At 50.1% G+C, this 25,864-nt stretch overlaps 1 protein-coding gene across 20 annotated transcripts in view; it reads left to right on the top strand.

Moving 5' to 3' along the window:
- Nucleotides 1–25,584, top strand: part of PGAP2 (post-GPI attachment to proteins 2) — a 28,169-nt gene extending 2,585 nt beyond the window's left edge. Inside the window, exons 1-8 of one of the 20 annotated variants that reach the window (XM_054525959.2) lie at nucleotides 7,709–7,744; nucleotides 7,953–7,973; nucleotides 10,913–11,087; nucleotides 16,824–17,006; nucleotides 23,123–23,375; nucleotides 23,510–23,700; nucleotides 24,254–24,362; nucleotides 24,561–25,584. In XM_054525959.2, the coding sequence (XP_054381934.1) occupies nucleotides 10,923–11,087; nucleotides 16,824–17,006; nucleotides 23,123–23,375; nucleotides 23,510–23,700; nucleotides 24,254–24,362; nucleotides 24,561–24,691 (1,032 nt within the window). In that variant the 5' untranslated portion in view covers nucleotides 7,709–7,744; nucleotides 7,953–7,973; nucleotides 10,913–10,922 and the 3' untranslated portion in view covers nucleotides 24,692–25,584. The other 19 variants (XM_054525958.2, XM_054525961.2, XM_009246762.4 and 16 more) reach the window with 19 other exon arrangements.
- Nucleotides 25,585–25,864: the final 280 nt, after the last annotated feature.

The following is a 25,864-nucleotide window of genomic DNA, read 5'->3' as shown; positions in this document are numbered from 1 at the left end:
ATTAGACATTTGATGCACGAATGAGTGAATTATTTTCTTCAGTTGGGGATTAGTAGAAGTGTTGGACTTTGAGTCAGAGAACCCTGGTTTAAATCTGGATGCAGATTTCATTTAATTCAGTTTAAATTTATTTATTAATTAAATTTAATTCAGTTTAATTTAATTAAGAAATTTGGGCCAGGCGGGATGGCTCACGCCTGTAATCCCAGCACTTTGGGAGGCCGAGGCGGGCAGATCACGAGGTCAGGAGATCGAGACCAGCCTGGCTAACAGAGGGAAACCCCGTCTCTACTAAAAATACAAAAAAAATTAGCCGGGGTGTGGTGGCACGCCCCGTAGTCCCAGCTACTTAGGAGGCTGAGGCAGGAGAATTGCTTGAACCTGGGAGGCAGAGGTTGCAGTGAGCTGAGATCGAGCCACCATCCTGGTCCACAGAGTGAGACTCCGTCTCAAAAAAAAAAAAAAGAAATTTAGGCAAATTTCCTGCCGGGAACGGTGGCTCACGCCTGTAATCCCAGCACTTTTGGAGGCTGACGCAGGTGGATCACCTGAGGTCAGGAGTTTGAAACCCGCCTGGCCAACATGGTGAAATCCTGTCTCTACTAAATATACAAAAAATTAGCCGGGTGTGGTGGCTCATGCCTGTAATCCCAGCTACTTGGGAGGCTGAGGGAGGAGAATTGCTGGAACGGGGGAGGCAGAGGTTGCCGTGAGCTGAGATGGTGCCATTGCACTCCAGCGTGGGCAACAAGAGTGAAAGTCTGTCTTCAAAAAAAAAGAAAAGAAAGGAAAGAAAAAGAAATTTGGGCAAATTTCCTAATCCCTCTGAACCTCAATTTTCTTTTGTATAAAATGGAGATAACAACCACATTTGCCTTACAGGGTCGTAGTGAGAATTAAAAGAGAATACATTTAAAGCACTTAGCATAGTATCTGGCACACATAAGGCCTCAATAAATGGTATTGTTTGCATTATTTAAAAATGTATCCCGGCCGGTCATGGTGGCTCAAGCCTGTAATCCCAGCACCTTGGGAGGCCGAGGCGGGCGGATCACGAGGTCAGGAGATCAAGACCATCCTGGCTAACACGGTGAAACCCCGTCTCTACTAAAAATACAAAAAATTAGCCGGGCGCGGTGGCAGGCGCCTGTAGTCCCAGCTATTCGGGAGGCTGAGGCAGGAGAATGCCGTGAACCTGGGAGGCAGAGCTTGCAGTGAGCCAAGATCGCACCACTGCACTCCAGCCTGGGCGACAGAGCAAGACTCCATCTCCAAAAAAAAAAATGTTTCCGGGCACAGTGGCTCACTCCTGTAATCCCAGCACTTTGAGAGGCCGAGGCGGGCAGATCACCGGAGATCAGGAGTTCAAGACCAGCCTGGCCAACACAGCGAAACCTCATCTCTACTAAAAATAAAAAAATTAGCCAGGCGTAGTGGCCCACGCCTGTAATCCCAGCTAGTCGGGAGGCTGAGGCAGGAGAATCACTTGAACCCAGGAGGTGGAGGTTGCAGTGAGCCAAGATTGCACCACCATACTCCGGCCTCAGCCTGTGTGACAGAGGGAGATTCTGTCTATAAATAAATAAATAAATAAATAAATAAATAAATAAAAATGTTGAGTTCCCATTCTAAATATTCTAAGACATGGATTCTGACACTTTGAAAGAGGACTCAGAAATGTCTTTTTTTCTTTTATTTATTTTCCTTTTTTTTTTTTTTTTTTTTGCTATAAAATGGTTCTGAAAGAAATGTCTTGAATGAGTAAGCAAATGAGTACATTCAGTCCAAAGTACAAGTAGGTGTGCAGGAAAATAGTGCATACTTGTGGAAAAACTGGAGGAATACGTACTGGATGAGGAATACTCCAGGGAAGAATTTCCTGTGACTTTGGTGATTTCTAAAGATACGTTGTTGGGTACATTGGTAGGCAAGTGGCCCATGGCTCATTATTCCCAGGATTCCTGGCTGGGGAAGGACATCTTTGTGAAGCCAGGGGTTCCTTCCCACACTCCTACTCTGTCTAAATTCTGATAACACCTCTTTTAGGTATCATCATCTTCCTTCTTCCATTCTAAAGACAAGGAGTTTGATGCATGCTTACAAACCCTTTTGGAGCCAAGCCTTGTCCTGGACATCATGAGCCCAGAGATGTCCACAGCTCAACACTATTCTGGCCAAGGAAAGTCCAGCTTTGTCCTGGGAGCCCCAGTATCATACACATGGCTTGAGAACTCACTATGCAGCTGTGAAGGATTGGTGGTTAGGGAGGAGACAGACCTGTAAGGACTGCAGAATTGTGGAAGGATGAGACTTCTTTCCAGAGAAGCAGCAGAGCTGGAGTCAGAGCTAAGTTCAAGTTGTAGATCTGCTACTTTTTATATCTTGCCTAAGTTATTTAACTCTTCTCTGCCCCAATTCCTTGTCTATGACATGGGCAGAATACTTTGTATTTTGTTTTGTTTTGTTTCTTTTTTTTGAGATGGAGACTCGCTCTTTAGCCCAGGCTGGAGTGCAGTGGCACCATCTCGGCTCACTGCAATCTCCGCCTCCCAGGTTCACGCCATTCTCTCCTGCCTCAGCCTCCCGAGTAGCTGGGACTACAGGCGCCCGCCACCGCGCCCAGCTAATTTTTTTTTTTTTTTTTGGAGACAGAGTCTCACTCTGTCACCCAGGCTGGAGTGCAGTGGCATGATCCCAGCTCACTGCAACCTCCGCCTCCTGGGTTCAAGCGATTCTCCTGCCTCAGCCTCCCGAGTAGCTGGGACTACAGGCATGCGCCACCATGCCCAGTTAACTTTGTATATTTAGTAGAGACAGGGTTTCACCATGTTAGCCAGGCTGATCTTGAACTCCCGACCTCAGGTGATCTGCCCACCTCGGCCTCCCAAAGTGCTGAGATTATAGGCGTGAGCCACCGCACCCAGCCCTGTATTTTTTTTTAGTAGAGACGGGGTTTCACCATGTTAGCCAGGATGGTCTCGATCTCCTGACCTCATGATCCACCCACCTCGGCCTCCCAAAGTGCTGGGATTACAGGCGTGAGCCACCGCGCCCGGCCATTTTTGTTTTGTTTTTTTGAGATGGAGTCTCACTCTGTCACCCAGGCTGGAGTGCAGCGGCACAGTCTCGGCTCACTGCAACCTCCGCCTCCCGGGTTCAAGCAATTCTCATTCCTCAGCCTCCCAAGTAGCTGGGATTACAGGCTTCCACCATCATGCCAGGCTAATTTTTATATTTTTAGTAGAGATGAGGTTTCACCATATGGGCCAGGCTGGTCTCAAGCTCCTGACATTAAATGTTCCACCTGCCTTGGCCTCCCAAAGTGTTGGGATTGTGGGCCTGAGCCACCGTGCCCAGTCAATACTTTGGTTTTTAACCAGAACATTTAGTCTAATGCATTTAATGAATTTACTGCTATATATATATATATATATTTTGAGACACAGTCTCACTGTGTCGCCCAGGCTGGAGTGCAGTGGCGCGATCATGACTCACTGCAGCCTCTGCCTCCCAGGTTCAAGTGATTCTCGTGCCTCAGCCTTCCTAGTAGCTGGGACTTCAGGCGCGTGCACCACGCCTGACTAATTTTTGCATTTTTAGTAGAAAGAAGATTTTATCATGTTGGCCAGACTGGACTCAAACTCCAGACCTCAGGCGATCCGCCTGCCTCAGCCTCCCAAAGTGCTGGGATTACAGGCATGAGCCACCATGCCTGGCCCATTTTTCCCACTATACCAGTTTGAAAGTTAAATTCTCTTTTCCTATTAGTATTATTTTAGTGATCTCCCTAGAAATTACCACATGCATTCTTAACTTACCAAAGTGTCATGTTAATAAATACCTTTACAGGTAGGATAGAGTTTCCTGAGATGGAGGCAGGAAGAGAGAACATTCCAAGCTAGATGAACAGGGAAGCAAGCAGATGAACAGGGGAAGATTTAATTGCTGTCTGAGTCAGAGTGAGGCTAGAGCAAGATGAGTGAGCTGGAGGTGGGTGGTTTAAAGCCATCCAGGAAGGATGTCTTGGTCATGAAAAAGATCTTTGAGAAGAACAAGAATAACTCCTCCTCAACCCAGGAAGAACACTGATTTTCCTGAGGCTTCCCAGGAGGCAGTGGCAGAGCTTGGTCTAAAGCTGGATGTCTTTAGCAGTCTATGTCCCTGCCTTTATACCTACCCCAGCCATGCTCACTGTGTCCCCTTTCTAGCAATTCCTCAATCTCTGCTTACCTGTCTAAATACTGCCCATTCTTCAAAACCCAGTTCCATTAAATCAACCCAACAAATATTTTCTTTCTTTTTATTTTTGTATTTTGTATTTTTATTTTTAGTTTGTATTTATTTATTTTTTTGAGGTGGAGTCTCGCACCATCACCCAGGCTGGAGTGCAGTGGCGCAATCTGGGCTCACTGCAACCTCCGCCTCCTGGGTTCAAGCGATTCTCCTGCTTTAGCCACCCAAGTAGCTGGGATTACAGGCGCCCGCCACCAGGCCTGGCTAATTTTTGTATTTTTAGTAGAGATGTGGTTTTGTCACGTTGGCCAGACTGGTCTCGAACTCCTGACCTCAGGTGATCTGCTCACCTCAGCCTTCCAAAGTGCTGGGATTACAGGCATGAGCCACCGCACCCGGCCCAAGAACTCTTTTTATTTCTTTTATCTTCCTTCACATAAATCAAGGTAGGCGAGGTCTTTCAAACTGACAGTGAAATAAAGAGATTCAGAAAGGGTTGGTGACAGCCAAGGTCAAACAATACAAAAAAAGTTCAGGACAAGTTCACACTGTGGCTGACATGTCTAATCATAATGACCATCATGTATTGAGTACCTTCCACATGGCTGGCACACTGCTAAATTACCTCTAATACAACAACCCTATGATGTGGATATTCCTTTTTTTTTTTTTTTTTTTTTTGAGACTGGGTGTTGCTCTGTCACTCAGGCTGTTGTGGAGTGGTATGATCTCAGTTGACTGCAACCTCTGCCTCCAGGGTTCAAGCAATCCTCCCACCTCAGCCTCCCGAGCAGCTGGGAATACAAGTGTGTGCCACTATACCCAGCTAATTTTTTGTATTTTTTGGTAGAGATGGTGTCGCCATGTTGCCTAGGCTGGTCTTGAACTCCTGGGCTCAAGTGATCCTCCTGCCTTGGCCTCCCAAAGTGCTTGGGATTACAGGTGTAAGCCACCACTCCCAGTGTGGATATTCCTAAATCAATTTTACAGGCTGGGCACAGTGGCTCATGCCTGTAATCCCAGCACTTTGGGAGGCCAAGGAAGGAGGATTGCTTGAGCCTAGGAGTTCAAGACCAGCCTGGGCAAGACAGTGAGACCTTTTTTTTTTTGAGACACAGTCTTGTTCTGTCTTCAGGCTGTAGTGCAGCGGCGCGATCTCGGCCCACTGCAACCTCTGCCTCCCAGGTTCAGGCGATTCTCCTGCCTCAGCCTCCCAAGTAGCTGGGACTACAGGTGCGTGCCATCACGCCTAGCTAATTTTTGTGTTTTTAGTAGAGACAGGGTTTCACCATGTTGGCCAGGATTCTCTCGATCTCTTGACCTTGTGATCTGCCCACCTTGGCCTCCCAAAGTACTGGGATTACAGATGTGAGCCACTGCGCCCTGCGAGACCTTGTTTCAAATAAATAAATAAATAAAACCATTTTATAGACGAGGAAACAGAGGCTCAGGGCTATATGGAGAATTGCCTGTATTTCCCAAATCACCAGAGAATTAAAGAATTAATCTAAATTAGAGCACCTCAAGGTTTGGGCATTGAGGGTAGTCTAGAGGCAGGGAGAGGGGACCCAGCCTTAGGGAATGGTACTTAGGGCCAAGAGAACAGACAAGCTGTCAAGATAGGGAACAATGGCCAGGAGCAGACACCCCTGGTTGGAGCTAGACAAAGAGGATGACATGAAGCCCCAAGGCAGAAAACCTGAATCTAGTTGCCAAATTTGGAGAGAGGTAGTTCTTTTTGTAAAGTTTTGCTAGTCCATTTGTCCTGGGACCTTAAAGAACAGGATAGGGGAGAACTCAAAATCAAGCAAAGTAGTTTTTAGAATAAGACACTCTGAGTGCGCACTCTCTCCAGACTTCAGAGCCCCTCAGAGTGCATCTGAGGTATCTCTGGGTCCTCCACCATTGCTCCACATGAGGCCTGTCAAAGAGAGGGCCTAGGCTGGGTGAATGAACAAAAGTGAACACATGAAAAAGAGCTCTGACAAATTAATCAACAAATGCTAAGTGGCATTAACAGCATATAGTGGATTATGTGAATTATCTCAGGTACCAGACTTGAGTCCTGGTTCTGGTATTTATTAGCTGTGTAAGTAGGTAACTTGGTTTCCCTGTTTTCCATTGTAAAATGAGGATATTAAATAGTATCTACTGGCGGGGGCTCATGCCTGTAATCCCAGCACTTTGGGAGGCCAAGGCAGGTAGATCACCTGAGGTCAGGAATTCGAGACCAGCCTGACCAATATGGCGAAACCCGGTGTCTACTGAAAGTACAAAAATTAGCCGGGCATGGTGGTGCCGCCTGTAGTCCCAGCTACCCGGGAGGCTGAGATAGGAGAATTGCTTGAATCTGGGAGGTGGAGGTTGCAGTGAGCCGAGATCGTGGCACTGCACTCCAGCCTGGGTGACAGAGTGAGACTCTGTCTCCAAAAAAAAAAAAAAAAGAAAGAAAGACAAAAAAAAAAAAAGGCCAGGCGCGGTGGTTTACACCTGTAATCCCAGCTCTTTGGGAAGCCGAGGCCAGGGCAGATCACGAGGTCAGGAGTTTGACACCAGCCTGGCCAAAATGACAAAACCTCGCCTCTACTAAAAACTACAAAAATTAGCTGGGCGCGGTAGCGGGCGCCTTGTAATTCCAGTACTCGGGAGGCTGAGGCAGGAGAATCGCTTTAACCCTGGAGGCGGAGGTTGCAGTGAGCCGAGATCGTATCTATTTTCACAGGTTTTTTTTTTTTTTTTTTTGACGGAGTTTCGCTCTTGTCGCCCATGCTTGAGTGCAGTGGTACGATCTCAGCTCACTGCAACCTCCGCCTCCCGGGTTCAAGCGATTCTCCTGCCTCAGCCTCCCAAGTAGCTGGGATTACAGGCGCCCGCCACCGTGCCCGGCTAATTTTTGTATTTTTAGTAGAGACGGGGTTTCGCCATGTTGGCCAGGCTGGTGTCAAACTCCTGACCTCAGGTGATCCGCCCGCCTCAGCCTCCTAAAGTGCTGGGATTACAGGCGTGACCTACCGCGCCTGGCCCTCACAGGGTTTTTATGAGGATTAAATAAATGAGATAAAAAGTAAGAGTGCCTGGGATATACTGGGTGTTCAGAATGTGTTATTGCTGTGAGGATTTAAGTGGAAAAGTGCGATGTTAGCTATGGCTAGCTTAGAGGTCCTCCACCCGCTGCAGATGCTCTGACTACCCCCCAGTATGCTTGCAGGAGGGATTCTTGGTCCCTTCCCCCTCCTTCCCTGTTGGGGTAGGATGGTCTTTGCAAAGGGAGCCAGGGGTCCCCCTGAAGCTCTTTTATGGGTCAGTCATGGTCAGGGTAGGGAGGGAACTCTGGCAGCTGGTTTTGGGGGATCAATCCTCTCATTGTGGGGAGACCCGAGGCTGGTGGCTGAAAATCCTCTTTCTGCGCTATGTAGGACAGGGCGCCCTCTCCTGAACAAAGGCGGGAACAGCACTAGGCCAGAGTTTCTGGGATGTGCTTCACCGGGTCTCTCACTAGTGGCCTGCAAAGGTGCTCTTCCCATTGCTGAAATGTCCCCAACCGCCCTGACGAGCAAAGTTTGGGGGAGGGGCGCCAGGGCTGGGAGGAAACTGGCTTAGTGTTTCAGAAGGGCGAGGCTGGATAGTTCAGTTAGAATGGAGGTGCGAGGCGGGAGAGACGGGCGGATGAGAAAGAGAAATCCGGCCCCTGTTGAATTAATTTTGTGTTCTTTCAACAGGTGATGGAACGCAGCTGAGAGGTAAGGCGACAAGGTGGCTTATCCAACATGCTAAAACTCAGGTATCCGGAGCTCTTCCGGCTGCCCTCATGCAGCCGAAATTAGTGGGGGCAGACCCGGGCTGTAAAGCATGGTTTGAGGACACGCCGGATTGAGGAGGAGAGCCAGGGGTCGGGGTCTCCAGAAGCGGGGAGGAGCCAGCGGAGGATCTGGGCGCAGTTTCCTCTCTAAGTTCCGCCCCGAGAGCGCCGGCCCCGCCCCCGCCGTTCGCGCTCTGACCAGCCCGCAGAGCCAGCCCCCGACCCCGGGCCACCCGGGCCCCCGGGTTCCGCTGGCAGTCTCGCCACCACCGCGTGGGTGAGTATGGGCATGGATGTGCTGGGCTGCCGGGCAGCCCCACTCAGGGGAGCTTGGCCGCGCGGTCCGGCCTCTGCAGGGCCGGGCCCCACGCTCTGGGAGTCCTGGTACCTGCCGTCCTATCGCACACACTCTGTTTCCCAGGAACTGCTGCTGTCTGGACTTGCCGAGCTGGCCCCCTTCTTCTCCCTCCCCAGCATGGGGCCGGGTGTGCAGGGGTTGAGCTCTCCCTTCTTTATTCCGCGGGGCCTCCTGGTCAGGAGTCCTAGGTGGGGAGGATGGGGCCCCAGGGTTGGAACCCCATAGACTAGTTTTGAATGGCAGCTCTGCTATTTATTAGCCTTGGCCTTGAGTAAGTGTTTTGAACCTCCCTGAGCCTCAGTTTCCTCATCCGTAAAATGGAAATATACAGGCTGTAGACCTACCTCATAGAATTATGGTGAGATTAAAAGAGACAATGTATATCAAGTACAGAGCAGGGGGCCTAGTATTCCGTAGGCACCCAGTAAATGTGGGTTCAGACTCGAGGCTGAGAAGATCTCTAGGGACTTTGGAGCTGAGGTAGCTCCAAAGAAAGCAATTTTCAGCTAAGTAGTACCTGTGAGGAATGTAGAACTATCTGCAGGCTGAACAATTGGCCTTCAGCTCCACCCTGAGGTGTGGAGTAGAATGACCAAGTTGGAAGGACCTTAGAGGTATTCTAAACCATGTGATTCCCATGTTGCAGAACTGTGGAAACAGATCTGGAGTGGTTAAGTGGCTTGCCAAAGGTCACACAGCTAAATGGGAGGCCAGGCATACCTCCAAGAATTGGAATGGACTATCCCTTGAAGCTCCTCATCAACTCCTGATTTGGGCAGTGCCTCTTCGTTCCCTGAAGATCTAGTCTTCAATTTGGGAATCCTAGTAGTTCCTCAGGGATCTAGAGCTGCAGGCTTCAGGGAAGGATGTTGGGAGGGAAGACTAGTGCTACTGCAACTGCAGAGTCTAGGTTTGGGCTGAGTGAGGAAGATGTTCCCCATCTAGGGCCCTAAGGGACTTAGAGTCCATTTAGGGATGATCCAGGGAATGTGTTTTTTTTCTGGGAGGGTCACCAGAGCCACTTCCAGCTCCCTGGGATCCCTGATGCTCCTAAAAGGGAGAAAGGAACTTGAGCAATTGGAGCAGGCTGCCTGATCAGGCCTGGCAGCTGGGGGAAAATGGGTGAGAATGTGGAGGCGTAGCCACCTGGCTTGTTCTGGAATGCCAGGATGCCAACCTAACTGAGATCAGGGTTCTTTTTGAGGGTGGGACTAAAGGGAGAGTCTTGTGGGTGGGGTCAGGAAGAGTTGGGACTTGATTTGACAAGGCCTTTGAACCCAGAAGGGTATATTCTTTATGTGTCTGGAGCCAGCCCTAGCTTGGCAACAACAAGCCAACGTTCCAGGGATGGCTTTCCCTTCAGCTCAGCATAGGGCTTTGAGGAAGAGCCCTTCTCTCTCTGAGTGTCTTGGTTTCTCTATCTTTACAATGGGAATAGGGCTAACTGCCTCATCTATGTAGAATTTGGTTTTTCCTTTTCTTCCTCCTGTGAACAGGTGCCTCTTCTGCCTCTCTCACTCCAGTCCTAACCTGACCTTTCTCAAGCTCAGACACAGAGAGGAAGGGGTCAAGGAAGTCCAGAGTTGCAGTGTGTAACTCTTTGTGGGTCCCACATGTATCTCTTTGTTATGTGATCCTGAGCAGATTCCTACCCCAACTTTCCCTTCTGTATACTGTGCGGAGCTGGGCTAGGATTGTTGGTATACACTTATTTGTTATAGTTCCTGATCTTAGCTACCCTTATCTAAGGGGGAAATCACAGTCCCCAGGAACCCTCATCTGTTCACAGGAGGGTGATGTGGACAGCCCCCTGGGCACTGGGAAGCCTCCAGAAGCTGACCAAGCAGCTCTCTCCAGCAAACAGCAGCCCAGGCTAGCACCAGGCCTGATTCTGCAAAGCCTTTCACCCTGGGGGCACGTGAGGGAGCAGGCTGGGAGAGCAGAGGGCTTGGGGTTCTGTCAGCTTCCATGGAATCCCTGCCACTGTGGACTGCGGTGCAGGCACACAGAGCACACAGAGCCTGGGAAGGGACTGAAGGTGCAGAAGGGCCCTGGGCCAGTGGGGAAGCAATGAGAGCTGATGAGAGGCCTTGAAGCCTGGAGGCTGGGCCTGAGGCTCAAAGGCCTGGGGGAGGAGACGGGCCATTCCATCCACTGGTAGGTTTTAGGGTTGGTTCTTGAAATAAAGAGAGACACTTACTTAAAGCAGCTTCTCTAGTCCTAGGCCTGTCAAGCTAGGCAGAGAGGAGTGAGGAGAAGCTCTCCCAATCCATTCAAGCTTTATCCTAGCACAGATTTGGTTCATTGTCTTCCCTCTGAAATTGAGGTGGAATGTTGTCTTGGGATTCTGAGTCAGTCTTCCTCATCCAGGGCAAGAGCTATCCAAGTTTAGGTGACTTCCTCCTCAGACTCCCCACCCCATAGCACACAGCTAATTTTAGGACTGAGCACAAGGGCTGACTTTATCACTGAGTCCCAGCTTTGCTGCCTGGGGCCCTGACAGCATGCCACTCCATCCCCAGGTCTGACAAGATGTACCAGGTCCCACTGCCACTGGATCGGGATGGGACCCTGGTACGGCTCCGCTTCACCATGGTGGCCCTGGTCACGGTCTGCTGTCCACTTGTCGCCTTCCTCTTCTGCATCCTCTGGTCCCTGCTCTTCCACTTCAAGGAGACAACGGCCACACACTGTGGGGTAGGGCATGGAGACACTGATACCTCATATTCAGGCCGATCTGGATCTTCTTTAGATCTTGAATATCTTTTAACAAGATTAGCCAGCTCTCCACTGGGGCCCATCAAACATACGGGTCTGCTGGGGGGATGCCTGCAAATTGAAATCTCAAGGGTTAGTCTCCCTCTGCCTTCTGTGAGGTTCTGGAGGCTGGAGTCACTGAAGTGTAATATAGAGTCAGTAAATGAATTACAAGTATAACAGAGTTTGACACATGTCCCACCCCATTTACTTTGATATCCTAGAGAAAGTAGTCTTACATCTTCCTTCCTGGCCCCGCACCCCATATCCCTGTCCAGAGGGCAGACCTAGAGCCAAATCCTTACTTCATAGAAGAGCAGATTCTGGAACCCCAGGGTTTTCTGGGAAGTGGAGAGAGAACAGGATTGGGCTAGAGGGTATTTTGGGCCTCTTAATGTAGCACTATGGGCTTGTGCCTGTCTCTGTAGGAATGTGATTCAGTGTACGTGTGTGTGATTGTGAGGGTCATAACTGTATATAATGGGTTTGAGTGGGTCGTGTGTGAGAGAGACTATATCTGTGCCTGTCTGTATGGAGATCTGATTATGTACGTGTGTATGTGTCCTGGGGTGAGTCCCATGGCCTCTAAGATTCCATAGATGTCTGTGTACCCTCTGGACAGGGATATGGGGTGCGGGGCCAGGAAGAAAGATGTAAGGCGACTTTCTCTAGGATATCAAAGTAAGTGGGGTGGGACATGTGTCAAACTCTGTTATACTTGTAATTCATTTACTGACTCTACATTACCTGAAACAGAGACCCAGCCTCAGTTTCCTCATGTCTGAAATAGAATTGATTAGCTGGGCATGGGGGTATGCACCTGTTCCTAGCTCCTCAGGAGCCTGAAGTGGGAGGATTGCTTGAGCCTAGAAGTCTGAGGCTGGAGTGAGCTATGATTTTCTCACTGTACTTCAGCCTGGTGACAGAGTGAGACCCCCATTTCTAAAAAATAAAATAGGGTTGATAATTCCTGTCCTGCTCCTTCCCAGGGCTAGTGTAGAGCTCTAGGTAGAAGAAGGATGGGAAGGTAATTTAGGGAGGATGATGAAATGTGAGGAGCAGAAGGAGGAGGAGGAAGAGACTGTCAGGTTGGAAGGCAGGGCAGGAAATGAACTTAGCCTAGGGGCTCTAGGTGGAGAAGAGGCAGGTTCTGCACATGGACCGTTGGGGTCCCTCAGAGTTCTGAAGGCCCCAGCCAGCTGGATCCCCCCTTCATGTAAAGAGCATCTGCTTCAGAGAAATGGCTAGGATTAGCAGTGGGTCTAGCTGTGAGTATGAGGTGGAGCCCCACTTCTTTTCTTCATGTGACTGGAGTTTCCCCTCCTCCTGATTTGTCAGTGGGTAGACATGGGTGTTGAGGTATGGACACCCAATCTGATGAGACCTGGGGCTGGGAGCTATTAGAAAGAACTGGACGAAAAGGGCGAATAGGCGATCTGAAGGGAAGGATTACCCGTTCCTGACCTAGTACTTATCTCAGATAATGCATCAGATATTCCTGTTACGCTAGCCACTCCTGATCATCCCGCAAAACCCTGCCCAGCTAGCTCTAAAATGTCTTCCCTATCCTTCTTGGGGCTAACGTAATCACTCCCTCCTCAGGGTGCCCACAGTTCCCTGTGTTATCTATCACATCATATTTGTGTCTGTCTTCCCTATCAGATGGGGATCTCCTTGAAGGCAGGCACTGCATTTGAGTGAGAAAGTATTTGGGGTTTTTTTTAGAGGCAGAGTCTCATTTGTTTTAGAGGCAGGGTCTCATTCTGTTGCCCAGGCCAGAGTGTAGTGGCATGATCATAGCTCACTGCAGCCTCAAACTCCTGGGATCAAGCAGTCTTCCTAACCTCAGACTCCTGAGTAGTTAGGACTACAGATGTGAGCCATCACACCCAGTTTAATTAAAAAAAAAATTGTGGAGATGGGGTCTCGCCATGTTGCCTAGGCTGGAGTGCAGTGGCATGATCATAGCTCACTGCAGCCTCAACCACCAGGGCATAAGTAATCCTCCTGCCTCAGCCTCCTGACTAGCTAGGGCAATAGGTATGCACAACCATGCCCAGCTAATTTTTGTGTATGTGTGTGGAGATGGGGTCTCACACTGTTGCCCAGGCTGGTCTTGAACTCCTGACCTCAAGTGATCCTCCCACCTCGGCTCCCAAAGCACTGGGATTATAGGCGTGAGCCACTGTGCCTGGCCAGAAAGTGTTGGTTGAATAAATGATTAGGACTCCCTAGCCCAGTGCCCTAGGGAAAGGAAGGCATGGTATAAGTCAATCATAGTCCAAGCAAAATTATACTATTTGTATGGCATATGGAGTTAAACAGACTAGGCTGTTAGCTCTGCCCCTTGTGGCTGACCCCAAGGGCTAATGGTATCAGTACTCTAATAGCTAGGTTATTGCATACCTTGCATACCTATTACCTGTTCTTGGCGTACCAGTTAGGGAATTAAGATATAGATGGTTGCTGGAGTACTTAGTCCCTCTGGAGCAGTACTAGGTCTGTGACCCTGAGGGTATGTTGTCCCCACTCCCTGAGACTACAGTGTTGGTTCCACCTTGGAATTTCTATATTTGCTCTGAATTTCCCACTCACAGTATCCCAGAAATGGCCAGCCCTAGGAATAAAAGAAGCAAGCTAGTCCATCATATCTGTAATTGATTACTTTGCCTCTGCTCGCGTATCCCCAGTGATGGGGAGCTTCCTTCCTCCCCAGGTAGCCTGTTCTAAGGAAGCTTAATAACTAATAATTAGCCTTTTTCTTTTATTTTCTTTCTTTATTTTTTATTGAGACAGAGTCTCACTCTGTTGCCCAGGCTTGAGTGCAGTGGCGTGATCTCAGCTCACTGCAACCTCCGCCTCTTGGGTTCAAGCAATTCTCCTGCCTCAGCCTCCTGAGTAGCTGGGATTACAGGCGCCTGCCACCAAACCCGGCTAATTTTTTGTTTTTGGTATTGACGGGGTTTCGCCATGTTGGCCAGGCTGGTCTCGAACTCCTGACCTCAGGTGATCCACCTGCCTTGGCCTCCCAAAGTGCTAGGATTAAAGGCGTGAGCCACCGTGCCCAGCCTCTTTTTTTTTTCTTTCTTCTTTTTTTTCTTTTAATAGAGATAGGTTCTCACTATGTTGCCCAGGCTGGTCTTCAACTCCTGAGCTCAAGTGATCCTCCTGCCTCAGCCTTCCAGAGTGCTAGTATTACAGGCTTGAGCCACTGTGCCTAGCCCAAGCTTTTTCTTTCTTTCTTTCTTTCTTTTTTTTTTTTGTTGAGGCAGGGTCTTGCTCTGTTGCCCAGGCTGGAGTGCAGTGGCACGATCTCGGCTCACTGCAACCTCTGCCTCCTGGGTTCAAGCCATTCTTATGCCTCAGCCTCCCAAGTAGCTGAGATTACAGGCATGCACCACCACGCCCGGCTCATTTTTTGTATTTTTAGGAGAGATGGGGTTTCACTATGTTGGCCAGGCTGAAGCTTTTACTTATAGTGTGTATGTACTTACTTTCCAGTGAGTCTGTGCCTTGGCCCTGGCTCTGCTTTGCCGTAGAACTATTCTCTCCTCGTGGCTTCAGGCCAGCCCTGTAGAGACAAGAAGACAGTGATGAGGGGCCTTGAGTCTGTCTTCTTCTGTTTTTTTTCTTGAGACGGAGTTTCACTTTGTCACCCAGGCTGGAGTGCAATGGCACGATCTCGGCTCACTGCAACCTCCGCCTCCCAGGTTCAAGCGATTCTCCTGTCTCAGCCTTCTGAGTAGCTGGGATTACAGGCACACGCCACCATGCCTGGCTAACTTTTTGTATTTTAGTAGACATGGGGTTTCACTGTGTTACCCAGGCTGGTCTCGAACTCCTGAGCTCAGGCAATCCAGTTCCTTCAGGCAATCCAGTTCCTTCAGGCAACCTTCCCAGGAAATGGTTTCCAGGCTCTTCCCTATCCTGAATGTACCGTTGAACTTGGCCCAGTTGGTCACTATTCTCTGCTGGGCCTTGATTTGGGTATAGAACTCCAGGTGGTCTGGGCAGTACAGGCAAAAGCAGGACTATTCATTCTTATTCCTGGCTGTTAGACCTCTGTTGATGCAGCCTGAGCTGCTATTAGCTGTTTCTGCACAGGTACAGGCTAAACATTGATATCTCATATTCAGGCTTGTTGAGATCTCTTTTGTATCCTGCTTCTATCATCATAGGATTTAGCCATTTCTCCAGTGAGGCCCAACAAGCCCTCTCAGTCCTGCTCTAACAAAAAACGGCCAGATCCCTTTTTGCTTTCTCTCTTTCCCTTGTTGGAAACCTGCCTATGACCCTGGACACAACTCTCAGAAAGGTCCCTGCCCCCATCACTGGCAAAGAAGCTACTGCCAGCTGACCTCAGCCACTATCACTTCTTACCTTTGCAGAGTGTTCCAGGATTTATGACATATGCTTGTTGAACCTGGGAAGGATGTGTGCCTGGGCAGGCGTGGAGAATTGGGTACTGTGGGTGGGAGGGCAGGCCCTGAGGAGCAGGGGGTGGGACCGTCCAGTCTTAGAATAGTTCCAGTCTGGCTACAACCTTCAACCCAAGACCCGGATTCTTCAGCACCGAGTGTGAGTGTTGCTTCATGAGGCCCCCACCCCGTTCCTGGGTCTCTTTAGTGGAGGGAAGTATGAGTCCCGAGGGGAGATTGGGTCCTAGGCCTTTTAATATCAAGGCATCTCTGTCTGCCTCAGCTTGATCCAGAGGGAATCCCAGCTTGAGGGGTCAAGGTGTTTGGGCAGTGAGGTTGTGAGGGGGAGTTGTCTGCCAGGAGGGAGAAGGGATTGGAAGAAGCTCAGTTCCCTGGGTCTGGGTCTGACCTGGACAGAGACCTCCTGGGTCTGGCCCAGGACAGCAGGCTCAAGCTTAGTGGAGAAGGTTTCCATGACCCTCAGATTCCCCCAAACCTTGGATTGGGTGACATTGCATCTCCTCAGAGAGGGAGGAGATGTAGGTCTGGGCCTCCACAGGGACCTGGTATTTTAGGATCAGGGTACCGCTGGCCTGAGGCTTGGATCATTCAGAGCCTGGGGGTGGAATGGCTGGCAGCCTGTGGCCCCATTGAAATAGGCTCTGGGTCACTCCCTCTGTTCCTAGTTGAACTTGGGTAAGGAGCAGGAATGTGGTCAGACAGGGTCAGTGGGAGGGCTTTGGCCATTCTGAGCCAACGGTCCTTTGTTAGTTGGCCTGAAAGAAGCTTTGACTTAGAACCTGAAGCTGTCAGGTGGCAAGAGGCCTTAGTCCTGGTGTTTGATCCTGGTATAGTTCTGGGCCTCAGTCTCCCCTTCTGTGAAATGGGAATAATAACCTTTCTACCTCTGACCCTTCTCCTGAGTGGCTATGAGGGTTGTGAGAGTGAGGTGGGCCACCAGAGCTCCCTGTCCAAGCCACCGGGAGCCTCTCTTCTGTAGGCTCTTCAAGAGGTGGACCTAGAGTATCACTGTGCCAAGGGGATTCCTAAGCTCTGACCCTGCCTGTCTCTGCTGCTCCTGTCCCATCTCCCTCTGATCCTTCTCCTCTGTACTGTCTTCCTTTTCCCCTTATGCCTTTTCTACCCTTTTTGCTCTGGCTTTTCCTTATACTCTGAGGAGCCATCTCTGGAAAAGGCCCCACTTTCCCAGGCCCAGGTGTCCTACCAGGCCCCAAGTTGTATCCCTCGTGCTGCTTAGGCCACGCCCTGCAGGATGTTCTCTGCGGCCTCCCAGCCTTTGGACCCCGATGGGACCTTGTTCCGGCTTCGCTTCACAGCCATGGTCTGGTGGGTCATCACTTTTCCTGTGTTCGGCTTCTTCTTCTGCATCATCTGGTCCCTGGTGTTCCACTTTGAGTACACGGTGGCCACTGACTGTGGGGTGAGTGCCAGCTCCCCAGCCCCTGGGTCAGGGCCAGGTCAGGAGGTGGCAGTTAGGGTAGAATTAGATAGTGGAGAGGAAGTGGAGGGTCAGAGAGAGGGAAAGGGACAAGGGGATGGGGGAAGGGTAGGTAAGTCAGAGTCAGAGATAATTCATGGGGGGAGACTCAGAGAGAATAGAATCACAGTCCTCCCTGAGTTGGAATATGATGATAGAAATGCAAGGGAGATGACGGGCGCAGTGGCTCACACCTGTAATCTCAGCACCTTGGGAGGGCGAAGCCAGTGGATCACTCGAAGCCAGTGGATCACTCGAAGCCAGTGGATCACTCGAAGCCAGTGGATCAGCCTGGGCAACATGGTAAAACCCCGTCTGTACAAAAAATGCAAAAAAATTAGCTGGGTGCCCTGGCATGCCCCTGTAGTCCCAGCTATGTGGGAGGCTAAGGCAGGATAATTGCTTGAGGCTGGGAGGTGGACATTTCAGTGAGCTGAGATCACACCATTACACTCCATCCTGGGTGACAGGAGTAAAACCCTGTCTCAAAAACAAAATAAAATAAAAAAAAAAACCAGCAGGCTCTATGCTGTGGCTCACGCCTGTAATCCCAGCACTTTGAGAGGCTGAGGTGGGAGGATCACCTGAGGTCAGGAGTTTGAGACCAGCCTGGCCAACATGGTGAAACCCTGTCTCTACCAAAAAATACAAAAAAATTAGCTGGGCATGGTGATGTATGCCTGTAATCCCAGCTACTCAGGAGGCTTGAGGCAAGAGAATTGCTTGAACCCGGGAGGCGGAGGTTGCAGTGAGCCAAGATTGTGCCAAAAAAACCCAAAAAAACAAAAAAAAATAACAGTGCAAGGGAGTTGGGGGTTAGAGGGGGGTGATAGGGGAAGAGAAGGGATTGGAATGGGCAGGAGAGATCATGAAAGGAAGGAGGCAGATTGGAAAGGAAGCCAGGACTGAGGAGGTGAAACGAGACCAGAAGATGGGAGATGTAACAAGTGGCTTTGGCCCACACTCAGGGACTGACCTTGGAGGATCCATCCTCAGCTCTGATCTGGATCCTCAAGCTTTGTTTCTCCTACTGGCAGCCCCAGGCCCCACAGCCTGTGTCCACTCAGGGATCTGCCAGCCAGAAACCTGGATGGACTTCTATCTCCCAGAATCAGTCCACTAGGCCTTTCCTGGGGGCCCAGGGATAAAGGTTCTGTGCTAGGGGCATGGAATTAGATATGGACTTGCCCTTAACATCTCATTGTTACAAGAGTCAGTCCTTAGACACAGACTGTCACAACACAGTGATCTGGGGTTCCTATTATGATAAAAAAGAGTACAGTGACTGTGGGGCTCAGAGGAGGCACTTCACCCAGATTGGACATTGGGGATCACTTTCTTCTTGGAGGAGGGGACATTGTTGCTCTGTGGTAAAGAAGGCTCTTTGTGAATGCCAGGCCGACAACTTTTGATATTATCCAGAGGGCAATTTTTATCAAGAGCTTTGGAAAGATTTTAGGCAGGAAAGGGACATGATCAGATTTGTGCTTTACGTATTTATTTATTTAGAGACAGGATCTCACTCTGTCTCCCAGGCTGGAGTACAGTGACCTGATCTTGGCTCATTGCAGCCTTGACCTCCTGGGCTCAGGTGATTCCTCACCTCAGCCTCAGCCTTGGGTAGCTGGGACTACAGGTGCATGCCACCATGCCTGGCTAATTTTTATATTTTTTGTAGAGATGGGGTTTTGCCATGTTGTGTAGGCTGGAGATTTGTGCTTTAGAAGACCATTCTAGCTTCTGAGTGGAGAACAGCTTTAAGGTCAGGGGCAAGAGTAGGGTATAAGGAGGCTAGTGCAGTAGCTCACGCTACTGGGGAAACCAGAGCCAAGATGCGGACTGTGAGGGTAGAGAGGAGGGATGGAGTCTAGAGAGGTGTAGAAAGTGGGATTGACAGCAATTGGAGTTTTTGTGCAGTTGGCACGGGGCGGGGAACAGTAGGGTAGCTAGAGAAGGCATTTATAATGTGGGGGGACTTTTACCTGAGGCCAAAGGAATGAATCTTATGGTGAAATCTGAGGTGATTTGAAAGGGGATTTTGGGGAACCCTGCTTTATACCATACGAGTTTCTGATCTACTGTCCTATCAGAAAGGGCTTATCCTCCCGTCTCTCAGTACTCTTAGCTCTGGGCACATGGGGAAGTTTGGGGTGAGCTGTGTACCCAGTTTCTCATAGCTCCTAATGTTGCTTGTTGCTGGTGCAGTCGGTGAGTGGGGAACTTGTATGCTGGGAATGGGGCTGGGGGTAGGAGTACATGTACCTGATTATGTGTATGTGTTTCTGTGTGTGTGTGCATATGTGTGTACATGATGGAAGAGACAGTCCCTGCTCTTAGAATCCCACCCCCATCCCTAATCGGATAGAGGCCCATGAAGACAGGACCAGCAGCCACAATGCCCTAACTCTCTCCTCCTCCTGAGGCCTTCCCCAAACTCTGTATCATTTCTCCCCAATACCCATTCCCAACAGTGGTCAGGGTTCAGGGCCCTTGAATCCTTTAGGCTCTCCCAGTCAAGCTTTAGATGGTGGTCCTGTTTTCCTTAAAGTAGCTGAGATTGGGGAGTAGTTTTCAGAATGAATATTCCAGGAAGCAGAGGCAACACTCTGACTAACTCAACTCAGAGTAACAGCAAGGCAGAAAAATCAAGTAAGGAGACATGGAGGTTCCTGCGTCTCACCCATAAGCAGACCTTCCCATGCTCTGTGGCCATGTAGCTCACAGCGTTTTTGCGTTCTTTACAGGAAATTTTGTCTTCTGAAAGCCATCACTTATTGTACTTACTGCATGCCAGATACTGCAGATGTTTTATACACGTTATATTTAGAATTCATATGGCTGGGCACGTTGGCTCACGCCTGTAATCCCAGCACTTTGGCAAGTGAATCACTTAAGGTCAGGAGTTCAAGACCAGCCTGGCTAACATGGTGAAACCCCATCTCTACTAAAAATACAAAAATTAGAGGCCGGGCGCCTGTAATCCCAGCTACTCGGGAGGCTGAGGCAGGAGAATTGCTTGAACCTGGGAGGTGGAGTTTGCAAAGAGTTGAGACCGCACCATTGCACTCCAGCCTGGGCAACAAGAGTGAAACTCCATCTCAAAAAAAAAAAAAGAAAAATTAGCTGCGTGTGGTGGCACCTCTAGTCCCAGCTACTCAGCAGGCTGAAGCATGAGAATCACTTGAACCTGGGAGGCGGAGGTTGCAGTGAGCCAAGATTACGCCACTGTACTCCAGCCTGGGTGACAGAGTGAGACTCTGTCTCAAAAAAATAAAGAAAGAAAGAAAATTCATAAACACCCTGCAAGGTAGGTGGTGTTATACCCATTTTACCAATGAGGAAATTGGAGCTCAGAGAGGTGAAGTGACTTGCTCAAGGTCACCCAGCTAATAAAGGCAGAGCTAGGATGCAGACTCAGCTTTGTGCAGTTCCTGAGCCTCTATGCTACCCCTTCACATTACTCAGAGTGCATGTCTGAGCCTCGTCTCAAGCTATGATATCTCAAGCTATGGTATCTCAAGCTATGGCTTTGAGACCGGCATCTTCTCTCCCAGAGCTCTACATTCAGCTTCGTCTGACAGTGCAGAGGGGAATCCATCTCCTTTTTTGTGGAGGCTGTGAAGCCCCATGGCTAGTCTTGCCCCAGGCCTACCTGTGGGCTGCCCTATGAGCCGCCTGCAGCATTGCTCACCTTCTCAGCAGTCTGGCATCTCATTGAAAGAAAGGAATGATGGTCCTTCAGAACTCCACTTTCGAAGACTGTCCCTCCATAGTTAGAGCAAGTTCATTCCCTTGCTGGGTTGCTGGGCTCTGGCACTGCACTGGCCCTTGTTGGAGGTCTGCAAAAGTGCACAGAAAGTGTGGGCAATGGACTGGCCATTTCCACAGTTCTGGAAACTTTTAAAAATCCATATTCTTGCTGGGGGTGGTGGCTCACGCCTGTAATCCCAGCACTTTGGGAGACCGAGGCAGGCAGATCACCAGAGGTCAGGAGTTCCGAGACGAGCCTGCCCAACATGGTGAAACCCCATCTCTACTAAAAATACAAAATTAGCTGGGCGTGGCGGCAGGCGCCTGTAATCCCAGCCACTTGGGAGGCTGAGGCAGGAGAATTGCTTGACCGCAGGAGGCGGAGGTTGCAGTGAGCCAAAATTGCGCCACTGCACTCCAACCTGAGCAACACAGCGAGACTCCATCTCAAAAAAAAAAAAAAAAAAGCATATTCTGGCTTGGTGTGGTGGCTTATGCCTGTAATCCCAGCAGTTTCAGAGGCCAAGGTGGGGTGGATTGTTTGAGTCCAGGAGTTCTAGACCAGCCTGGGCAATAGGGCAAAACCCTGTTGCTACTAAAAAAAAAAAAAAATCCAAAAAATTAGCCAGGCATGGTGGTGGCTACTTGGGAGGCTAAGGTGGGAGAATCACCTGAGCCCAGAAAGTAGAGGCTGCAGTGAGCTGAGATCGTGCTATGGCACTCCAGTCTGGGCAACTGAAGTGAGACCCTGTCTCCAAAAACAAAAACAAAATGGCCGGGCACGGTGGCTCACATATGTAATCCCAGCACTTTGGGAGGCCAAGGTGGGCGGATCACGAGGTCAGGAGATCGAGACCATCCTGGCTAACATGGTGAAACCCCGTCTCTACTAAAAATACAAAAAATTAGCTGGGCGTGGTGACGGGCGCCTGTAGTCCCAGCTACTCGGGAGGCTGAGGCAGGAGAATGGCGTGAACCCTGGAGGCGGAGGTTGCAGTGAGCAGAGATTGCACCACTGCACTCCAGCCTGGGCGACAGAGTGAGACCCTGTCTCAAAAAGGGGGAAAACAAAATTAAAAAATTAAAAAATGCAGATCCTCAGGTTCCAAGCCTTCTGCATTTTCAGACAATTCCCCCAGTGAGTTGTAATTAAAGTTTGTGAAGCACTGCTCTAGGCCCTGGAGTCTAAGAGAGCCTCTTCCCATCTTTGGCTTTCCTGTCCCCATCTAAACCATTGTTCAGTCATCCCCCATCCTTTCACCTCTCAAACAAGCAAGACACCAGTCACTGCAGCAGTGTATTATCTTCTCCTTCTTCCTCAGCTTTAAGGACTGAGGCTTCAATAGGAGTTCCAGGCATTAAGATGGATGGTGGAGATGCACAAGAACATGGTCATTTCCTTAGACTACCCCAGGTTAGGAGCACCCACTTTCTTTTTTCTTTTCTTTTCTTTTTTTTTTTTTTTTTTTTTTTTTTTGAGACAGAGTCTCACTCTGTTGCCCGGGCTGGAGTGCAGTGGCACAATCTTGGCTCACTGCAACGTCTGCCTCCCAGGTTCACGCAATTCTTCTGATCAGCCTCCTGAGTAGCTGGGACTACAGGCGCTGGCCACCATGCCCGGCTAATTTTTTTTTTTTTTTTTAGTAGGGATAGAGTTTCGCCATGTTGGCCAGGCTGGTCTTTAACTCCTGATCTCAGGTGATCCACCCACCTCGGCCTCCCAAAGTGCTGAGATTACAGGTGTGAGCCATCCTGCCCAGCCCACCCACTTTCTTAATCATGATCAGAGCAGGGGTGCCGTTCTACCACCTTGGCACACCTGCTTAGAGGAATGAGTGGCGCTGGGAGCAGACTGAGGAACATCTTAGCTGAGCAGTGAATCCAGCACTGTTCTAAGGAAGCTCAGATGGTCTGTGACTCATCCCTGTCCTCTGGACTGAATCTGAGGTCTTGGAACTCACCCACGGTCTTAGCGGAGGCACAGCTCTGAGCTATGGTTGTAGAGCATCTGAACCCATCTACACAGTGACCAAACACAGGCAGGTTCCAGTCTGCGGGGGAGATGGAGAAGGTCCCACCATGCTCCTGCACAAATCTCAGGATAGCTGGGGAATGAGAATCCAGCACTTTGGGCCTAGGACCTAGAAGGAGAGGTCTTTTGGGAGAGGTATGGGGACATCTGAAGGAGGACTTCTTGGAAGGGGAGGGGCTGGAGCAGAGGCAAGAGTGATTTTGTCAGATGGAGAGAAGGTTCTCTACATGGGCGGGGCTGGCAGAGGCAGATGCCCAGACAGGTCACAACTCTCTAGGTGCCCAATTACCTGCCCTCGGTGAGCTCAGCCATCGGTGGGGAGGTGCCCCAGCGCTACGTGTGGCGTTTCTGCATCGGCCTGCACTCGGCGCCTCGCTTCTTGGTGGCCTTCGCCTACTGGAACCACTACCTCAGCTGTACCTCCCCGTGTTCCTGCTATCGCCCGCTCTGCCGCCTCAACTTCGGCCTCAATGTCGTGGAGAACCTCGCGTTGCTAGTGCTCACTTATGTCTCCTCCTCTGAGGACTTCAGTGGGTGCCCGGATGAGGGAGGAGTGGGGAAGGGTTCCCTGAGGGGACGGGCCTGCCCCTACCACTTTCGGACCTTCCTACTTAGTGGTGTGGGCACTCCCTGCAATGTGGCTCCCAATCCTCTTTCCCTCCAGCCGTCCATGAAAATGCTTTCATTGTGTTCATTGCCTCATCCCTCGGGCACATGCTCCTCACCTGCATTCTCTGGCGGTTGACCAAGAAGCACACAGTAAGTCAGGAGGTACGGTCTATCCCTAGCGGGGGCTCCAAGTCAGCCCAGAAGAAAATCAAGGACATCTGTCCTCAGGATTCGGGTAATGGTGAGGTGGGAACTGAGTTCTAATGGGAACCCTGGCAGAGGGGTGCTGGGGTTGGGGCTGGGGCTTGGGAACAAACTGAGGGTGGTTGGTCAGAATCTAGGACTATAGCACTGTGTTTGGGTAGTGTGGGAGACTGGAGAATAGAAAAGATGGAGGCTGCAAATGGGGATAGAATGAGGAGTCGCATCTAGGCGGCAGTGAGGAACAGTGTCAGAGGACTGGTCTGTCATAATTCCAGCGTCCCACCCATGTACATGGGTTTCTTTTCCCCCACAGTATTTGGAAGTGGGGTTGGTGGGTGACTCCATGTAACTTTCATACTCCATCCCCCTGAAGTGGAAGGGGCAGGAATACCACTGCTCCTCGGCCCATCACTCCCCCAGAGGCAGGGTCGTGAACATGTTCGTCATTCTTGCTGCCCCTGCCTGTGCTCCCTTCCATGACCGCTAGTGGGAGCCAAGGGAGATAAGGCCCAGCCCTTAGGAGCTAGGGCTGAGAGGGGAGCCCACGCTCTCATACCCAGCAAGCTGCAGAGTGATCAGACAGCCCATTCCCTAGGATCGCAAGTCCTACAGCTGGAAACAGCGGCTCTTCATCATCAACTTCATCTCCTTCTTCTCGGCACTGGCTGTCTACTTTCGGCACAACATGTATTGTGAGGCTGGAGGTGAGGCCAGGATAGGAGCCACAGGTGGTCATGAGTGGCTACAGGGCAGCAGTGATGTTTTTGATAATGGGCAATGGTCTTGGGGACTGGCTGCCATTGTGTTCTCTGTGGCAGACTAATGGTGGTGTGATTTATCAAGAGGCCCCTGAGGGGTAGCTGGAAGTTCACCATGTCCTGTTCCTTGTGTCCTCACAACAGTGTACACCATCTTTGCCATCCTGGAGTACACTGTTGTCTTAACCAACATGGCGTTCCACATGACGGCCTGGTGGGACTTCGGGAACAAGGAGCTGCTCATAACCTCTCAGCCTGAGGAAAAGCGATTCTGAACCCTTCAGTCCTGCTTGGGAGGAGGCAGCCCACTGCCCAGAAACAAGAAACAAGATACCATTCTGGCCTTCCCCACCCCACATCCTCTCTTGGCCTTACTGAAGATGGGGGAAGGGTAAGAAGGAAGGGTGTAGGCCAAGGCTCACCCCAGTGCTGCTGGGTTCTCCTCTCCACCCCTCATATGGGCGTGGGGTCCTCAAACAACATCACCTTTACCTGAGAGGCCCCAAGAAGCTGAGCTGGCAGAGAGCTCCACCATTTGGTGCTAAAAAAAAAGTCCTGAGGTTCATGACCACCATCCAGTTTCTGGCCTTTACATAGTCACCTTTCACTGAAGTCAGAAGCCCCTGAGCAGTGACTGCTCCCTGACAACCACAGCCATTTGTCTGCACGGGGTCATTCATAGGACTAATGAATTTCATGATCTACTATGCACATCCAGGCCTGTGGCCACAGTCCCCTGCTAAAGCTGCTCAGGTGTTCTAGTCCTGACTTCACCTTTTTGATTTGGTGTGTGCCCTAGGGTATATACCCTTCCCTATCTGAGCCTCGGTGTGTCCATGTGTCTGATGGGGGATGGGTGGACTGTATGATTTCCAAGGGCTCTACCAGTTGGTGGTTCTGATATCATCGGGTGGAGGTGGTATTCTATACCTAAAGGATGACCTGCTCCAGAAACAGCACCACCACAGCATGTATTTTCTTCTCTTGTGAAAGTTCTGGCTTATAGACCCCTCCCCTCCTTTGCAAAGGTATGGGATAGAGGGGTCAGATGCAGATCTCTACTGTAAAATGGGCTCCCTGGTATCTCCTGTCTTCCCTACTGCTCCAAACCCTAAATTTTGGTTGTACATTTTATTTTAAAGGAAAATAAATTTTTTTTTTGGGCCAACAGTTGCCTAGGCTTGCTAGTCTTGGGGCTCATCTTGTTTTATAGTAACTGGGAGAGAAACAGGCTCAAGAATGGGGAGGGAGTAAGTCCATGGTAGGGTATGATTCCTAGCAGCACCCCCCAATCCCCCTTAGGTCTGGAGTCTCCTAAGGCTGGTCTAAGCCTCTATTTTGGTAAGCAGGAGTGAGTGAGCTATCTGTAATGATGGTCTAAGCCTCTATTTTGGTAAGCAGGAGTGAGTGAGCTATCTGTAATGATTCTAGGACTGCAAGCTAGGATA

This window comes from Pongo abelii, chromosome 9, assembly GCF_028885655.2.
Source record: "Pongo abelii isolate AG06213 chromosome 9, NHGRI_mPonAbe1-v2.0_pri, whole genome shotgun sequence".
Lineage (NCBI taxonomy): Eukaryota > Metazoa > Chordata > Mammalia > Primates > Hominidae > Pongo > Pongo abelii.
The sequence above is the reverse complement of the archived record's forward strand: the minus strand, read 5'-3'. Positions and strand labels throughout refer to the sequence as shown.